This window comes from Aulonocara sp. 'chitande type north' Nkhata Bay, linkage group LG12, assembly GCF_057382095.1.
Source record: "Aulonocara sp. 'chitande type north' Nkhata Bay isolate Kocher_YH1m ecotype deep benthic linkage group LG12, A_spYH_male_GT1.1, whole genome shotgun sequence".
NCBI lineage: Eukaryota > Metazoa > Chordata > Actinopteri > Cichliformes > Cichlidae > Aulonocara > Aulonocara sp. 'chitande type north' Nkhata Bay.
The window spans coordinates 956,187-974,725 of record NC_141355.1 but is presented as its reverse complement, the minus strand read 5'-3'; the positions used below and the strand labels follow the sequence as shown (position 1 = coordinate 974,725).

Genomic DNA, 18,539 nt, shown 5'->3' with positions numbered 1-18,539 from the left:
CAAGGTTTGTTAAAGTGTGTACCAGTTAAGTAAGGTGGTTGGTGCCTGCGTGGTGGTAATCGCCAAACCAGGTGGACAAAGGTGAAGGGAGCCATTGGGCCGAAGGAGGAGTCCTATCGGGCTTGGTTAGCCTGTGGGACTTCAGAGGCAGGTACTGACAGGCCAAGAGGAACACAGTTCGGGCAATGACTGAACCAAAAACTCAGGTGTGGGAAGAGTTTGGAGAGGCAATGGAAAAAGACTTGTGGACTGCCTTGAAGAGTTTCTGGCAAACTCAGGCGACTCAGGAGGGGTACAAGTGCTGGTGGAGCACTGCTGACTTCAACTGGACGTTGTAAAGCTGTCTTGGTTGACACACCTCTACGATGGCGATCAGGAGTGGTACCTTTGGACTGGCAGACCAGGGTGGTGGTTCCCATCTTTTAGAAGACGGACTGGAGGGTGTGCTGAAACTATACGTTGATCACACTCTTCAGCCTCTCCGGGAAAGTCTATGTCACGGTGCTGGAAAGGAGATTACGTCTGTTAGTCGAACCTCGGATACAGGAGAAACAATGCAGTTTTCTTTCCCGTCAGAGAATACTGGTCCAGCTCTTTATCCTCTCGTGGATACGTGAGGGAATGAGAATCAGCACCTCCAATCTGAGGCCATGGTCCTCAGACGGAAAATGATGGAGTGCCCACTCAAGTCAAGTCAAGTGGCTTTATTGTCAGTAAAACCATGTGTACACAGTGAAGCGTTCCTCCGAAGCCATGGTGCTACATACAACAGACAATCAACACAGGACTACATAAAGACGGAGCATTGTGCAAAAAGTAACTTGATGTGTAAATGTGTGTGTGATAAAAAGCACAAAAACAACATCATTTAGTCCGAAGTGGTCGTTGCGTTCATGAGGCTCCGGGTCAGGGACGAGTTACCTCTCCCTTAGAGATAGGGTGAGGAGCCGCTGCTACTCCACATCAAAAAGAACTAGTTGAGGTGGTTTGGAAATTTGACAAGGATGCCTCCTGGGTGCCTTCTGTTTGAGGTGGTCCAGGCATGTCTCACAGGAGGAAGCCCTGTGGGGGATCCAAGACAGGCTGGAGAGATTGTGTCTCTTGGCTGGCCTGGGAATGCCTTGTTGTTCCCTCGGACGAGCTGGAGGTGGCCAGGAAGAGGGAGGTCTGGGCTTCTCTGCTTAGGCCGCTGACCAAGCGACCCAGCCTTGGATTAGTGAAAGAAAATGGATAGATGGATGGATATTAGTGACATTACCCATTTAATTCATTCAAATTAGAATAATTGCAGACTACTTTAGTTCACTTTAATTCAATTTTATTGATCTAGCACAAGTTCTCTTCTTTGTGAGGCATCAGTAGATGTGAAACGATTAAAGAAAGACTCAGTAGTTCTTAGTTCTACTTCACAGGTTTAATTTGATGGGGTTTGTGTGTAAATGTATGCTCTATGTAACAAGCAAAGCATTACATTTGTAAATTATTTGGTAAATGTAGTTTTTTTTTGTCCCTGGAAACTTAAATTCTAGGCAATGGCTCATGGAAGAGAGGTGATGAATACGACAACGATGCAAGGCAAGCCTACGCTGCTCTGAACACTGTGACTCTTCTGAGAACTGTCAAGCCTGAGTTTGAGAACTTCTCCATAGAAATGAAAATGCCTTTTGAAAAAGTAGGGCTTCATGACTGCAACGACTGTGAAAATGTAAGTATGTCTATCAATATCAGACTAAAATAAAGAAGTGTACGGCATAAGAAAACTGAGCGTAAATGCTGATATGTTTGCCTCATGGTTTAGGTAGTGATTTTGGAGGGTCAAGTGAACAGAACTAAAAAAATATGTGTGATAACTGGAACCTTACAGGACTTTTCCAGGGTTAGAATAATATATGACTAGTGTTAAAAATAGCAGTTTAGCATATTAGCTCACACTAAAACTGCTGTTAAGATTATTCCAATTCAGTTTGATTTATATAGTGTCAAACCACAACAAAAAACCCGTCTAGGTAAAGATCCTACAATAATACAGATAACCCCAACAATTAGACGACCCCCTCAGAGCAAGTACAACGTCAAACTGGTGAGTAAAACCCCAAGCATTATTTCCATATATGTCAGAGGTTTTAGGGAAGTTCAAATTGGGAAAAAGTAAAAAAACAACAACAAATTGTGCCAAAAATGACAACAACAAAAAAAGCCACATGAAGAATATACAACATGAACAGTACAGACAGGCTGCAGTGGACTCTCACTTCAACCTTTGTATGTTATAACTTTGTTCTTTTCTGCAGCTGATTGTCGGGCCATCAGCAACACTGGAGACTGGAACACAGAGATGAGACAGACTGGACACAAAAGAGGAACTAAAATAAAGCAGCAAAAATCAAGAACTATAAATAACAAACAAATGCAGTAAAAATAACATATTTAGGAATTAGAACCTTCATTATCTAATAACTTTCTAAGACATAAGTCCAGAATAAAACTAAAGATACTTGGACAAAGACCAAGGACCATGATATCATGGGAGTCTGTGGGAATTAACTCACTTATGGAGCCTGTCAGAATCCCAGTTTTAGCCCCAGGGGCAGCAAGATTTCATACAATGGTGTGTACCACTTCTTTCAGAGACTAGCAGAAGCAAATGTGTTTTACATCGCAGTGCTATTTAAACTACAGAAAATTCCTAAAATGGGATACTTTGTAGAGGTTCTAAAAGTAGATTAAGACTACATAATAAAACCACCAAGAGAAATAATTGGATGTTTTCAGTGGGAAAAACGTTTCAACACTCATGCAGGTGACTTCTTTAGTCTCAGCTGACTGCAGGTTTCCAACCTTATAAACAGGACATTTGCACAACGAATGAAACTATAGTCCACTGTTCATTCAGTGGGCTGGTTTCAGTCACTGGAGAAGTCACTTGGATGAGTGATGGAACGTTTTTCCCACTGAAAACAGATGCAGATGAACAGAATCAACTTTTTGGGATGTACTTACCTGGATGATTGTGCACGCATCAAGAAACTTACACTTAGTCTCTTTGTCTGGCTGTATCTCAGAAGGTAGATTCTGATCAGAAGGTTCGTGGTTCGATCCCTGGCTCCCCCTAGTCTGCATGTCAACTATCCTTGGGCAAGACATTAAGTTTCTCTCCGATGTGTCCATCGGAGTATGAATGTTAGTTTAGTAAGCACTTAAAATCAAAGAAGAAAGTGCTGTGTGAATGTTGTGTGTTGTATTAAGCTTTGAGTACTGTGGGAGAGAAGCTCTATATAAGAATCAGTCCATTTACCATTTGCATATTGAGTAAATTGATAATATATTCTGTCAGTTCTTCAAAAGATAAATGTATGCAAAGCATCGTGACATCTGTCCTAAAAAGCCATCGTGATTATGTGAACAGCACAGTCACTTCATGAATTTGTTTCATGTCAGGTCAACATGTTTGTGGAGGGGTTCCATGATGCCCTGTTACTGTATACCATCGCCTTGCATGAAGCCATGAAAAATGGGTACAGCAAGAAGAATGGAACAGAGATCACCTCACGTATGTGGAACAGAACGTTCGAAGGTAAACACACGAGATGGTGTTATGTGACCATCATTTAGTCTGATGTTATTTTGTATATGATCAAATATAAACTTGCAGACTTCATATTTGCTTAACTCTAAAGCAACATCTGCACATCGACAAAACAAGAGCAATGAAGAATGAACTTTTAAATGCCACTGATGCAAAGGAGTAAAAAAACATCAGGCTGACGTGGAATTAACACTGACATTAATATACCATTGTACAGAAAATACAGTGACTGATGACTCTGCAGGTACTGTGCAAAATGATAATGATCGCTCTGAAATCATTTGCTCTCTAGAAAACTAACAAATCTGAGAAGCAGTTTTTGAACCAACTTTATGTTAGACTACTTTTAATTAACTGCTTTAGCCCACTTACAAAAAAAATCTTGTTCATGACCTGTGCAGCATGTTAACACTATTGGACGTAAAAATAACTTGAACTCCAATTTTGAAAACACAACCTTCTTTTTTATTTTTTTTGCTCTGACTTGTATTATGAGTCTGTGGTCTGGGAGAGAGTCTGTAACTCTCTGTCTGCAAAATACAGTAAATAATGACCAATGTTGGGCAATTAATTATATAGTTACTTCTTCAAAAAAGTAACTGAGTTTTGCAAACAGAGTTTTTTGCAGCTTTTACCTAAAAATGCAGCCAAAGCGTTTTTTAAACAAACATTTCAAACTATTTACAGAACAATCAGCTGTTCTGCATCAAATCTGATGCCACACAAATTATTTGTGCCGCTCCAAAAAATAATTTTTGTCCACTATGAGATGAAGGAGAACAACAGCCTGATACCTGCAGGCCTGACAGCAGCAGATGTATCACTGCTGTAACACCTGTAACACTCAGCAGTCGCCTCATTGTTCTGACACACAGGCTGGGGGAGGGGTTTGGTGTTGTTTTTGCTCACAGGCTTTCGAGCGTTTTCCTTATAAAACGCCGTTTTTACCGTTTCTTCCTGCAGTAAATATAAACAACGACAGTATTCAGGAAGAAAAACAAACATTGCAGATATTTTATCATAACTCTGGTTTTACGTGGCCGATCAACACAATTTAAAAACTGGTATAAAGTCCACACTTTGTCCATCAGTTGTTCCGTCTGTCCTGCTCACATCTCCAATGGTTGTACACGTTGTCATTAACGTGGCTTCACTCCACATCAGCCGCTTTGCTAAAACACCGGTGTCGGCACATAAGGACGCTGTCACAGCCTGTCAACGACGTTGATTAGAATGTGAATCGCATCATTGGCTGGACTGTGGGATAAGGTGGCATCGTTCTGATCCCATACGGGAGCAGCCAGTCACTGACTAACATGCAGAGCAGAATTGTTAAAGTTTTAATCTTAATTTCAGTTCAGGTTAGATTTTTTTTTGTGCGCAACACAGAGACGTGCCAGCAGAGGGAACATTGGTTGTCAGTCCACATAGTATTTTCCCAAACGTGTTGGGGATCATCAGGATACTTGTTGGTGAGATGAGCCTTTGTGTTGTTTTTGGTTTCTCCTTGGAACTCTCCCATGGATGCCATTTTTGCTCTGCGTCTTGTTGAATAATGAACTCTGACCTTAAGTGAGGCAATGAAGGCCTGCAGTTCCTTAGATGTTGTTCTAGGTTCTTTTGTGACCTCCTGGAGGAGATGTCGATGCACTTTTGGAATAATTTTGGTAGGTTAGTCACTCCTGGGAAGATTATTTAAAATCTTTGTTTAGTACTACAATTTATTTTGTGATCTGAAAGATGTAAATGTGACAAATATGCCAAAAAGGAAAACAAATCAAAAACCTTTTCATGCACTATGAGGTAGTGAGGTATCTTTCCCTCTACATTTCTGGGATTGTAGTCAAATAATGCTGCTTCATAATGGGTTGCAGGAATTGCTGGCCAAGTGTCTATAGATGCCAATGGTGATAGAAATGGAGATTTCTCTTTGATGACCATGATAAATGTTGAAGCAGGAACCTATGAGGTAAGAAGAAGCTCTAAGATCTCTAACAGGCTTCGTATTGGGGATGTGTTGTGCAGCTTAATAACAACAACAATCTGACTCATTTACAGGTGGTGGCCAATTACTTTGGTGTAAATGGGACTTTTCAGCTGTTGCCAGCATTCAACACTGAGCATTTCACTCTGAAAGGAGGGGATAAAGACCACCCTGAGAAAACCGATAAATCAGACACACCCTGTAAATGTATGTTAATGACACGTGTGACATTGATGAACAATATTTTGGTGCAGTGTTTGTTTTCACTAATGAGTGCTCGTCCAAACAGGTGGACTAGGAGTGTCAGCTTTGACTGGAGTCATAGTCGGAGCTGTTCTGGGGGCTGTGATCCTCGTAGCGTTCTACTTTTTCAGGTAAAAAACTATGTAGTCAGCTCTTCTGGACAGTGGCATGTTCTGGTGTAATTTTGCCTTGGATAAAAACTATGTACACTTCAGGAATTATATCTCAAATGAAACCTTACTGACTCAAAACTGGTTTACTTACTGAAATTAAGAAGAAATGAAAACTTCAGAGTTAATCAGCAGTCACATCATCAAACATTCAAGTGAAGGACTTTCATATTAGATTTTCCTGATTTATTTTGCATGTTATAGCGTTTTAACTTTAGCCCCTGCTTTCAGAGGTCTCCATGACTTTGCTGAGTATGATTTAATGGTGAAAGAGAGGAATTAAAGTAAAAATTGTAGAGGAAAAACAAACATATTGAAAGACATCGTTTTCTACTTTATTTTGAATCCTTCTTGTGCAGAAAAAACTACAGAATTACCATTGAGCGTCGCACACACGGCGAAGAATGTGACTCTGGGAAGCATCGTCAGCTACGAGAAGACTCCATTAGGTCAAACTTCTCAGCAGCATAATGAGAGGCTGACACAGTCCATGGAGAATCGCACATGTGACCAAAGACTTTGCAGTGGCTGTCAGTAGACCCACAGTGTTAATCATGAGACACTCGTTTTTGTGTCCTTTGATGTTTTGACTTATAACTCAGGACAGCTGTAACAGTCACAAAGCACCACTCACTTGGATTTTCCCCCACACAAAGGTAAATGATTGTATTGGTGTTTCATGATATTTGGCCACAATGTTCTTTGAGGTTTTTCTAGGCATCTGTTATTATTATTATTATTATTATTATTATTATTATTATTATTATTATTATTATTATTATTATTATTATTCACACCATTCTAACTAATAACTGTGAATAATTCAAAACAGACGGCATATTTAACACTATATTGGCATGCACTACTAGCAGAGTTGTTGAGATCTATTTTTACCTTGCAGTTTTAAAAACAGTGTATACATGTAGTAAACCTAAATGTCATCTTAACACTTTAAGGATATAACAGAGCTACAGGGGTATAGACTCGATCTATATCAATAGGTGATAAGCTACTGATCTTGAGCTACAGATACTGTAAGGTTTTCAGTCCATTACAACATTGCTGCAGTCTGGTAGCCTCCATACAAATCATGCTCCATCAGTTTTCTAATCATGCTGATTTCTAATGATTGTTTTCTTTTAAATAATTTTATTTGAAAAATTCCTCATATAATTAATTCACCACCTGAAAAGATACTAAAGATATTTTTACTGATAATGTGTACTTTACGTTGCATTTTTATTACTGGTTCTTTATGAAACTTTAATATAGCAGTAAACAATATTTTCTGTGTAAAGATGTGTATAAAAGCATAATTGCAGAGAATCACTTCACACTTCCTGTCTGTGTCTTGCAATACAAGCGTCTCATACATGACATTTCACGAGTCCTTACCTTTGAAACACTGTTCTGGTTCATAAAGAGACACGTGAAAGTGAAAGTGAGATGACAGAGTACACTCAGCCCCAAAACCCAAAGTAGTAAAAACAATACTTTATTCATATTTACTTACTTTCAGCATCCCTGCTGTTCTCCTCTGTGCTCTCTTTCATTCTGTGTGTCTACATCGCCTTTGAGGCTGTAAATAAATTGCAAAGAGAAGAGAAAGGCGACCTGATATTTTTGACACTTGTCTCACTTTCAATGAACTGATGTCCGTAAACACAAATCTGGACAGGAGCCCAACAGCACATGATCACCAAGGCCAAGTTTTTTGCCAAACAAGAATAAGTTATTAGAAGTAAGTTATTGTTATTAAGGGCGTATTGTTGAGACATTCATTAATTAGTTAGTGGTTTATTTATATTAGTACAGTCGTGGTTTTTAGTAACATAAATAAGCTCTTTTCTACAGGCTGTTTAATAAAGAGATCTATAGATAAGGTTGCTAGCTTACTTGTTGAGGTTGTACGCAGGGGAAAATCATTTCAGCAAGAACTGATTTATTGTTTATCATTTCGTTAAAAAAGCAAACAAAAACAATTTTATTCTTAAGCACTGGGTTATTTTTTTTAATCTGTGTGTAATATTATTATAATGACTCCTGGCATGTGGTTGTTTAGGATGACTGAACATTGAACGCGGTGTGTTTAATTTATTTCTTGTAAATTATAACATCTATTATGTTACATATTTCTCTCAATTTTGAATTTATAATAAGTTTGTATTTTCTTGTTATGATTATTTCTAAAGCATACTTTTACTACAATAATAGTTCAGTTGTACCCTACAAATACTTCTCACGTATCACTTATAATACAAATATAGGGAATTCTTTATAAGCCAGTGTTAATGTTGATATTATTTTAATTAGAGTATACGTTGTGATAGGAATACAGTTTATCCTACGTCATTAAACTTTTGGTTTGTCTGAAATGTCATCAACATTGTTTTGTTTAATAACATGCAAATAATGAATAATGAGAATAAAAAGTGATATTGAATTCTTTATGAGCATTCAAAGGCCAAATAATACAAGACAATGATGGAGCAGGTTTATCACATTTCATAGTAAATTTAAAGTTATAAAACTATTTGATATCATACCGACTGACAATATGTTTCTTTGACAAAGAAGAGGACAAGAAGTGACTTACTGTTGTTTAGTGAAACGAGATAAGCAGCAAACGGAAGTAAATTCCAGTGATGTAACAGAACTTATCATTAGGCAGGTTTTATGGCAAATGCATATGAACACATGGGAAATAATATTCTATGGGACCTACAACATACAATGCAAAAAGAAAGAAATTGAACGTTTTCTGCTAAAAGGTGATTAAAAAACAAGTTGAGTGCTTTGTGTTTAATGATATTTTTAAGAGATCTTATTTCTTTTCCTTTTCTTTCCCTCTACTTTTTGATTCAGTTTAGACCAGTGTTTCCCAACCTTTTGGAGACACGACACATATTTCACATTAGGAAAATCACACAGCACACCAGCAAACAAAAATGTCACAAAAAGCATGTTGATAATTTTTCCCCGCACACCAGGTTCAGCAGAGTTGGCTCAGTTTGTCCGCAGTATATCTTTTTTGCCTTCTTTTGACCACTACTCATGCTAGGGCCTTCATCCTGTTTGGAATAGTGATGCGTCGGTCGCGAACGAAACGGCTCTTAGAGCCAACTTTTTGAAGTGAACGACGTGAGCCGTGGGTTTTTTTTTTTCTTTCTCTCACCCTCTCTCTCACACTTTTTTTCCACTCCACTCCGCACGTCAGCCTTGTGCTTAGCACTGGGAAAGCACAAGGCTCGCAGTAGCACAGGAACAGAGCGGGAGACAGAGAGAGAGAAAGAGAGCCGGGGACAACAACGTCACATTAGAAAGGTATAGTAATCATCCACAACTATTTTCAGATGCGGATGATAAAGGATTCAGAAAGTTTATTCATGCAGGTCCATATGACAGAGAATGTGCATCTTCTTTTTGTTTTATATTTTTTCATATTTATATTTAATTGTGTTGTGGTTTGCAGTGTTTTGTGTTGTTTCACTTTAAATTTGTTTTCAAAGGAAAAAGCTGAAAATGTAAATAGTTAAAAGTTGAAATGTAAATAGTTGGTTTTTGTATTATATGATTTATTTATTACATTTTATGTGGAGTGAATAAATAAAAGTATATTTACGGTGGCCCCTACAGACAAAACACGTCCAAACTCCAAAACACGTAAAAACTTCAAAACACGTAAAAACTCAGAAGCACATAAAAACTCAAAACACATACAAAACACAACAGAAGTCCTCCAGGATGCTAGGGGCAGTGTTGAGCTTTTGTTACCTAGTGGCTACACAAGCCAGAAAGTACCAACGACCGGATTTGGTGTGTGGTAGTAACAGGTAAACATTTTTTTTAATTATTTGAATATATATATGAGTGCCTGTGTATAAATACACAAACAATACACGCATGCTTTCGATTGTGTAATTTAATGATCTAGGTAGCTCTGTTGTGGAAGTTCAGTTAACGCTAGAAATGTGTTTTGGAGTTTGTACGTGCTTTGTCTCTAGGGGCCACCGCATATTTTTATATATAAACATATATAAATACATTAGTAATTCCTTTCGTGCATAATGTTATATTATTGTTAATAATTAATTAATTAAAGCAACAAAATAACTTGAAGAGCCGGTTCGGAGCCGAAAGAGCCAGCTCTTTTTAATGAGCCGAACCAAAAGAGCCGGTTCTCCAAAAAGAGCCGGAAATCCCATCACTAGTTTGGAATTTTCTCCAGGACCCAGGTCAGATTGACTACTTTTTCTTTTCAAATATCTACTGCTAATAAGCACTGCGTTGTCTCACTCACAGGATGACTTTTATGCAATTTCTTCTTTGTCTTCTGTTTTACTGGCAGTTGGCAACCTATTTAATTGGAGCAAGAAGTTGTACTTCCCTCTAGTGGAAGAGAATGTAATTGTTCTGCCTGTTCGCTTGGAGCAGGGTTGTCCAACTCCAGGCCTCGCGGGACGGTGTCCTGCAGGTTTTAGATGTGTTCTTGATCCAACACAGCTAATTTAAATGGCTAAGTGACCTCCTCAACATTTCCTGAAGTTCTCCAGAGACCTGGTAATGAACTAATCATTTGATTCAGGGGTGTTTTACATCACTGTAAAAGAGCAACTCTGCAGCAGAGACATTGAGCTGTTAGCCGTTAGCATGCGTCCGTACTACCTGCCCCGGGAGTTCTCGCATGTTATCGCGATAACAGCGTATGTCCCCCCCTCGGCCAACGCGGATGCAGCCTGTGACTCTCTCCACTCTGTGGTCAGCAGACTGCAAACACAATCACCGAGAGCCCTTCTCATAATATCAGGGGACTTCAATCATGCCTCACTGGACTCCACACTGCCCACCTTCACCCAGTATGTGACCTGCCCAACCAGAGTCAATAAAACACTGGACTTACTGTATGCCAATGCAGAAGAGGCATACAGTTCATCACCTCTCCCTCCACTGGGCAGATCTGATCACAACCTGGTGCACCTTGTCCCTGTGTATGAGCCCTTAGTGCGCAGGGAGCCACCAGCCACCCGCACAGTACAGAGATGGTCAGAGGAGAGCGAGGAGGCTCTTAAGGATTGTTTTGAGTCGACTGTGTGGGAGGTGATTTGTGATGACCACGGTGAGGACATCGACAGCCTTACTACATGCATTACTGACTATATAAACTTCTGTGTGGATAACACTGTACCTACCAGGACTGTACGGTGTTTCTCCAACAACAAACCTTGGATTACCCCAGAAATTAAAACCGTCCTCAAGCAGAAGAGGAGGGCCTTCAAATCCAGAGACAAAGAGGAGTTGAAAAGGGTGCAGAGAGAGTTGAGGGGACTGATAAGGAATGGGAAGGAGAGCTACAGGCAGAAGATGGAGAACCAGCTTCAACAAAACAACGTTGGTGAAGTCTGGAGAGGCCTCAGAACCATCTCGGGCCACAAACAGCAGAACTCTCTGCCTGGGAGGGATGTGAGATGGGCAAATGAACTGAATCATTTCTTCAACAGATTTGACTCAGCCATGAGGCAGTCTGCAACATCGGCTGCAGACTCACCCACCCCCACTGCTGCTGTTCCACCTCTGACACTTCACACCTCCTCTATTCACCCTGCTCACTCCCCCCCACCCCCAACAACAGCATCCAATACACACTCAACACAAGGCTCCAGCCTGTCTCTCTCAACCACCCAGGTTAGGAGGGAACTGAGGAGGATTAATGGCAAGAAGGCAGCGGGTCCAGATGGCATCAGCTCGAGGGTCGTCAGGTCCTGCGCGGACCAACTGTGTGGGGTGATGGAGCACCTCTTCAACCTGAGCCTGAGGTTGGGAAGAGTCCCACAGCTCTGGAAAACCTCCTGTGTTGTACCAGTGCCAAAGACTTCAAGCCCCAAGGACCTCAACAGCTACAGGCCGGTGGCTCTGACATCCCACCTGATGAAGACCCTGGAGCGGTTGGTCCTGGCTCAGCTTCGGCGCCTAATAAGCTCATCACTGGACCCACTTCAGTTTGCCTACCAGCCTGGCATTGGAGCGGATGATGTCGTCATTCACCTCCTACATCGTTCCCTCGCTCACCTGGAGACCGCTGGAAGCACTGTGAGAATCATGTTCTTTGATTTCTCCAGTGCCTTCAACACTATTCTTCCCTCGGTTCTAAAGGACAAGCTGGTGAACTCTGGAGTGGACCATCACCTCACTACCTGGATCCTGGACTACCTCACCGACCGACCACAGTATGTGAGGACTCAGGGCTGTGTGTCGGACAGGGTCGTCTGCAGTACGGGGGCCCCACAGGGAACGGTTCTGGCTCCGTTCCTCTTCACCATCTACACTGCAGACTTCTCCCACAATTCCACCCAGTGCTTCCTGCAGAAGTTCTCTGATGACTCTGCAATAGTCGGCCTCATCACTGATGGGGACGACAAGGAGTACAGAGGTCTGACCCAAGACTTTGTGGACTGGTGCCAGCTGAACTACCTCCAGATCAACGCCAGTGAAACCAAGGAGCTGGTGGTAGACTTCCACCGGCACAAACATCCTCCACTGCAACCACTGAACATCCAAGGTATGGACATTGAGGCTGTGGACAGCTACAGGTACCTTGGTGTTCATCTGAACAATAGACTGGACTGGACTCATAACTCAGACGCCCTCTACAGGAAAGGGCAGAGCAGGCTGTACCTGCTGCGGAGACTCAGGTCGTTTGGAGTGGAGGGCCCACTCCTGAAGAAATTCTATGACTCTGTTGTGGCTTCTGCTATCTTTTATGGCGTGGTCTGCTGGGGCGGCAGCATCTCTGCTGGGGACAGGAAGAGACTGAACAGGGTGATCCGAAGGGCCAGCTCTGTTCTAGGATGCCCTCTGGACCCAGTGGAGGTGGTGAGTGACAGGAGAACGGCGGCTAAGCTGTCATCCCTGATGGACAACATCTCCCAGCCCATGCAGCAGACTGTGACAGCACTGAGCAGCTCCTTCAGTGGGAGACTGCAGCACCCACGGTGTGGGACGGAGAGATTTCGCAGGTCTTTCCTCCCCACTGCTGTCAGACTCCACAACAAAGACTTTAACTGATCAAGCACACACATCCACACATATGCAATAATACTAAGTGCAATAATCCTTTCTGTCATTGTTGTATTTTTACTCAGTTGTATATAGTATTTGTATTTGTATTCTATTTTTATCTTATTGTATATTTATTTTATTTTATTCTACTGTATATAGTATTTTATTTTATTCTATTCTGTACAGTTGTGTACTGTATTTATTCTTATTGTATTCTAATTTTTGCCTCATAACTTTTGCACTGTCCACTTCCTGCTGTGACAAAACAAATTTCCCACGTGTGGGACTAATAAAGGTTATCTTATCTTATCTTATCTTGACCCAGGGTGAGATCTAAAATATGGTAGAGTACCAATCAGGTGAAACCAGATAATCTTTCTCACGGCACACATATGTGCCATGGCACAGTGGATGGAAAACACTGGTCTAGACAACAAACACTTATTTGGGTTTCAGAAAAGATGGTAGTTTAGGTCTTAGACAATTTGAAAACCTCCGTCTCTCTTCCACAGCATGTCTTTATCCTGTCTTCCTTCTCTCACCCCAACCGGTCGCAGCAGATGTCCCCGCCCCTCCCTGAGCCTGGTTCTGCTGGAGGTTTCTTCCTGTTAAAAGGGAGTTTTTCCTTCCCACTGTTGCCAAAGTGCTGCTCATAGGGGTCATATGATTGTTGGGTTTTTCTCTGTATCTATGAAGCGCCTTGAGGCTACTTTTGTTGTGATTTGGCGCTATATAAATAAAATTGAATTGAATTGAATTGTTCCGTCGCCCCTAGCTGAGCCTGCTATTCAGCCCGCAGCTCTGCCACCCATTCGGCCACCATCCTCACCCATTGATTCTATACAGGGAGAAAGTCTCACTCCAACCACAGGTGTTTCTCGTGAACTGGCAGTTTTTTAAACAGTTATTCCCTCCAGGGCCTCCCCAGAGGCTGGGTTTCAGCCCTTAGGTGATTCTGGATCCCTGGGCAGGGCCAGTGCCCTGCTGGTTTTGTGTCTGCCTCTGCTGGAAGGTACCAGGGACCACGCAGGAGGATCCAAGGGGCCCGTTCAGGAGCCTGTCTCCGTTGGAGGGACCAAAGGGCCTCCTGCAGCTTTCATCTGCCTCCGCTGGAGGGTCTGAGGGAGTGCAACCACCTGCGATTTCTGCACCGTTGCCTGATGCGCCCTCGTCTACCTCGTCGGTCCTGCCTTGTCCGGTCCTTCCTTGTCTGGTCCTGCCTCGTGTGGTCCTGCCATGTCTGATTCTGTGGCTGCCACACGACTGCCTCATTCCGACTCAGCCTGCATAACCTCGTGCACGTCTGGTTTGGTGTTCAGATAGCTGCTCTGCTCTGTGTTGGTACAGGGCATTGGAGATGATAACAGTGGGTGGACTATATTCTTAAACTTAGTTACAGCACTTTCAGAAAGACATCTACTTTGATAAAGTCTACTCTCCACCGCTGTGTAATCAATTATTGTAAATGTAAATGTTATCAGGAAATGATCAGACAGCAGAGGGTTTTCAGGAAACACTGTTAAATGTTCAGTTTCTATGCCATATGTTAAAACAAGATCTAGAGTGTGATTAAAGTGGTGGATGGGTTCTTTTACATTTTGAGAGAAGCCAATTGAGTCTAATAACAGATTAAATGCCATGTTGAGGCTGTCATTTTTAGCATCTACATGGATGTTAAAATCACCCACAATAATTATTTTATCTGAGCTCAGAACTAAATCAGATAAAAAGTCTGAGAAATCAGACAGAAACTCTGTGTAAGGCCCAGGTGGACGATAGATGATAACAAGTAAGACTGGTTTCTGAGTTTCACAGCTCTCCTAACAAAAAAATGGTCTGTATTTGTATAGCCCTTTTGTTATGGTCCTGGGTCGGTGACCCAGCGCTTTTAGTTATCATTTTCTAGTTTATGATGATGATGATTATTATTATTGTTTGAGTTCTGTGTGTTATATTTGGTCTGCCTTTGAGTCTGTCTCTGTCTATGGTGTCACCCCATCTGTTTGTGAATCTGTCTGTTTAGTTCAATGTCTTGTCTGGTTCCATGTGTCTGAGTTTCCTGTTTTATTGTGAAGGTTTGTGTCATATGTGAGTGTGCTCAGTCTCGTCAGCTGTGATTTCTCCCAGGTGTGTTCCCCTCCTGTCTCTCATCCCTTGATTACTGCCGTCTGTGTATTTAAGCCCTGTGTTTCTCTGTGTCAGTGTCGCGTCGTACCCTCAACTAGCTGTGTGTTCTGCTTCTATGTCCCTAGTGTTTGGTCTCCTGCTCCAGTTTAGTGTTTCTTTCCAGTGTTTCAGTCCTTGGTTCCTCTGTTCTGACTTTTGGTTTTCTTTTGGTGAGTTTAGTTTGTACGAGGTTTTTCCCAGCAATAAAGCTGCGCCTTAAGTTTCACTTCCGTGTCTGAGTTCTGCATTTTGGGTCCACCACTCCTGCTTGCCTGCCACACAGCGATTCATGACACCTTTACTAGTCCCTAAGGACCCCAAAGCGCTTTACACACCCACACATTCACACACTGGTGATGGCAGCTACATTGTAGCCACAGCCACCCTGGGGCGCACTTACAGAGGCGCCGGACACTGGCGCCACCGGGCCCTCTGACCACCACCAGTAGGCAACGGGTGAAGTGTCTTGCCCAAGGACACAACGACGGAGCCGGGGCTCGAACCAGCAACCTTCTGATTACAAGGCGAACGCCCAACTCTTGAGCCACAATCGTCCCAACTAGACCAGGTTTCCTCCAGAAGGTTTGCCAATTAGCAAAAATTAGACAGCCAGCAATTTATGGAGAACATGCGGCTAAACATGTCACTCCTGGTCTGATTGGGGAGGGGACCAGAGAAAACTACAGAGTCCCACATTGTTTTGGCAAAGGTACACACCGATTCAATATTGATTTTAGTGACCTCCGATTAGCGTAACCGGGTGTCATTACTGCCAGCGTAAAATTATAATTTTACTGAATTCACATTTGGTGGGGATAGGTTAATTGTGAGTGCGAATAGTTGTCTGTGTCTCTATGTGTTAGCCCTACGACAAACAGTCTCCAATTCAGTAATCCTCCAGAGCTGCAAATATGCTAATTTTGTTACAAGTATCATTACTGCTAAAGGAGGCCGAGGAGTAACTAAACATCTGACACAATGAGCAGGAAAGTGCAGAAGGGACAGGTGAAGAGGCCATGCTGCTAGCGAGTCAGCTATGAGCTAAGCTAGGCTAGCGAAACAGTAAAGACACAATGAGTGAATACACAGAAAAGCACATGAAGATTACTCTATGACACAAGAAGTTATCTATAAGTTTTTAATAAATTGCTACGTAGATAAGCTACACAAAAACACCACTGTGTGTTGTAACAGGAAGTGATACTTTACGGCAGAAAGAGCGACCACCAAGTGACAGCGCCACCCAATGACGGAGGTCAGAAGATAATTCTTTGAGTTGAGATTAAGGCAACAGTAACTCAAATATCCACTTATTACAACCAAGCAGAAGGACCATCTCCGTACGCACAATAACCATGAAACCTTTAAACAGATGGGCTACGGCAGCAGAAGACACCTTTGGGTGCCACCATTATTAGCTAAGAATTGAAAACTGAGGCTATAATTTAGATGTTTGGACAAAGATATTGCATGGTCTGATAAGTCTTAAAATTTGCTGCAGCTTCAGATGGTAGATGGTCAGAATTTGGCACAAATTGTACTTTTCTCCTTTAATTGAGCACTTGGTTTTGACAAGAGAAGATCCATCCACAGAAGATCCATGGCTGCATGGATCTTCTGCAGCCAAAGAATGTATTTCTTTACATTCTTCTGCAAGAATGTAAAGAAATAAAAAAGAAATGTGTCTCCAGCCGGTCTGTGTCTGAATAAGAGGAATGGTATTAAGTGTTAAGATTGGTGCACCCAGAACCATAATTAATATGCAATTTTGCTGATAGTTAATTATGCTTAATTGGTTAATGCTGAACAGAATGTAATCTGGTGTAAATTCAATCAATATACTGAATAATATAATAGTGTAGACTTCTCACTTGGTGGGTGTGTGTGTGTGTGTGTGTGTGTGTGTGTGTGTGTGTGTGTGTGTGTGTGTGTGTGTGTGTGTGTGTGTGTGTGTGTGTGTGTGAGAGAGAGAGACATGATCTCAAAGAATGTCAGATTTTTTAAACATGATTTAATTAAATAAATTGTATTGTGTATGTTGTGACTGACAAACAGAGCCAGGAAGAGAAAATGTGAGAGAAAGTATTCCGCTGTATTTGAATTAAAAATGGATCATGTTAAAATCTCCTTGTGACAATGACCTACACATAGATTCATTTCAAGTAAAGTTGCATAAACTAAATGAAACATGTATGACAAATCATATAGAACATATAAAGAAAGAAAATGTGATAAACTGATTTTAAAGTATAAACTGTGTTTTAAATCATGTATGTGGAGAAGCCAGATAGCTAGAGAGAGGATGGTAAGGCTTGATTGGATGTCAAAATAGGTGAGACCAGATGTCATCACAGAAGATGTGACGTCCAGAAGAAGAGCAGGTAGAAAGAATGACCAGGTGTAAAATATAAATCAGTTTTCCCTTTGTCTTCTGCGAGATGAGCAGATTGGATCTAAGGAGTTCACAGGTGCAACGACAGAGGAATCAACCGCTGCCCAAACTGTGAACTTGCTAACTGGTTTTGTATTTTTTGGCTTTTTCTCCGCTCACATGTGCCGTCGTGGATTATAGATTTCCAAAGTTTTCCGTGTTGGATTCTTATCTTCAGCATGGCTCATGGGGATAGATGCATCTTCAGCTGTGGGTCTGTCTGTTCTCTCTCCAACCTTTCTCTTCCCAAAGATCAGGACAAAATCAGAATTAAATTAATTAAGTTAAGTAACTGACCCTTGGGGCCGACTGTCCAGGCCACTGAACTAAATAATGTCATATTCCAAGACCACTGATCTAGAGGAGAGCTGCTGTTAACGGATATGGCTGATGGAGACTGAGCCTGCAAGGCTACTCAGGGCTTCCTGTTTCTTATCAGCTCCATCTGAGCTCTGCACTGCCTACTGGGTAAGACCCATAGGATCAGAGAATAGGGTTAGTTAAACAGAGAGACTTCCTGTACAGCTGGTCCCACAGATAAACACTTTATCCACATTTGTCTCATTCACCCATTCAAACACACACTCTTGTCTACATCTAAGTGCTTTCTATCTAATCGTCAGACACACACACACACACACACACACACACACACACACACACACACACACACACACACACTCTAATGAATCTTGCTCAGGGATGCTTTGGCATGCAGACAGAAACAGCCGAGCATGCAACCACCAACAGCCACCGTCAGACTTGAACAGTGCATAAAAGCGTGCATCCCCTGTGCCTTATACATCTGGTTCAGGCTTCTGGTGGTGTAATAGTGTGTGGAATATTTTCTTGGCTTTCTTTGGGCCCTTGGTACTATTAGAGTATCATCAGCCAACTTGAGTG

General features: G+C 41.8%; 1 protein-coding gene across 1 annotated transcript in view; it reads left to right on the top strand.

Annotated features, from left to right (window-relative positions):
* npr3 (natriuretic peptide receptor 3) overlaps window positions 1–8,363 on the top strand; it is a 29,247-nt gene extending 20,884 nt beyond the window's left edge. The window contains exons 3-8 of the mRNA XM_086313119.1: window positions 1,530–1,705; window positions 3,439–3,574; window positions 5,461–5,555; window positions 5,645–5,777; window positions 5,860–5,944; window positions 6,343–8,363. Of these exons, the coding sequence (XP_086169245.1) occupies window positions 1,530–1,705; window positions 3,439–3,574; window positions 5,461–5,555; window positions 5,645–5,777; window positions 5,860–5,944; window positions 6,343–6,454 (737 nt within the window). The 3' untranslated portion in view covers window positions 6,455–8,363. The remainder of the gene's footprint in view (window positions 1–1,529; window positions 1,706–3,438; window positions 3,575–5,460; window positions 5,556–5,644; window positions 5,778–5,859; window positions 5,945–6,342) is intronic.
* The last annotated feature ends 10,176 nt before the right edge of the window (window positions 8,364–18,539 follow it).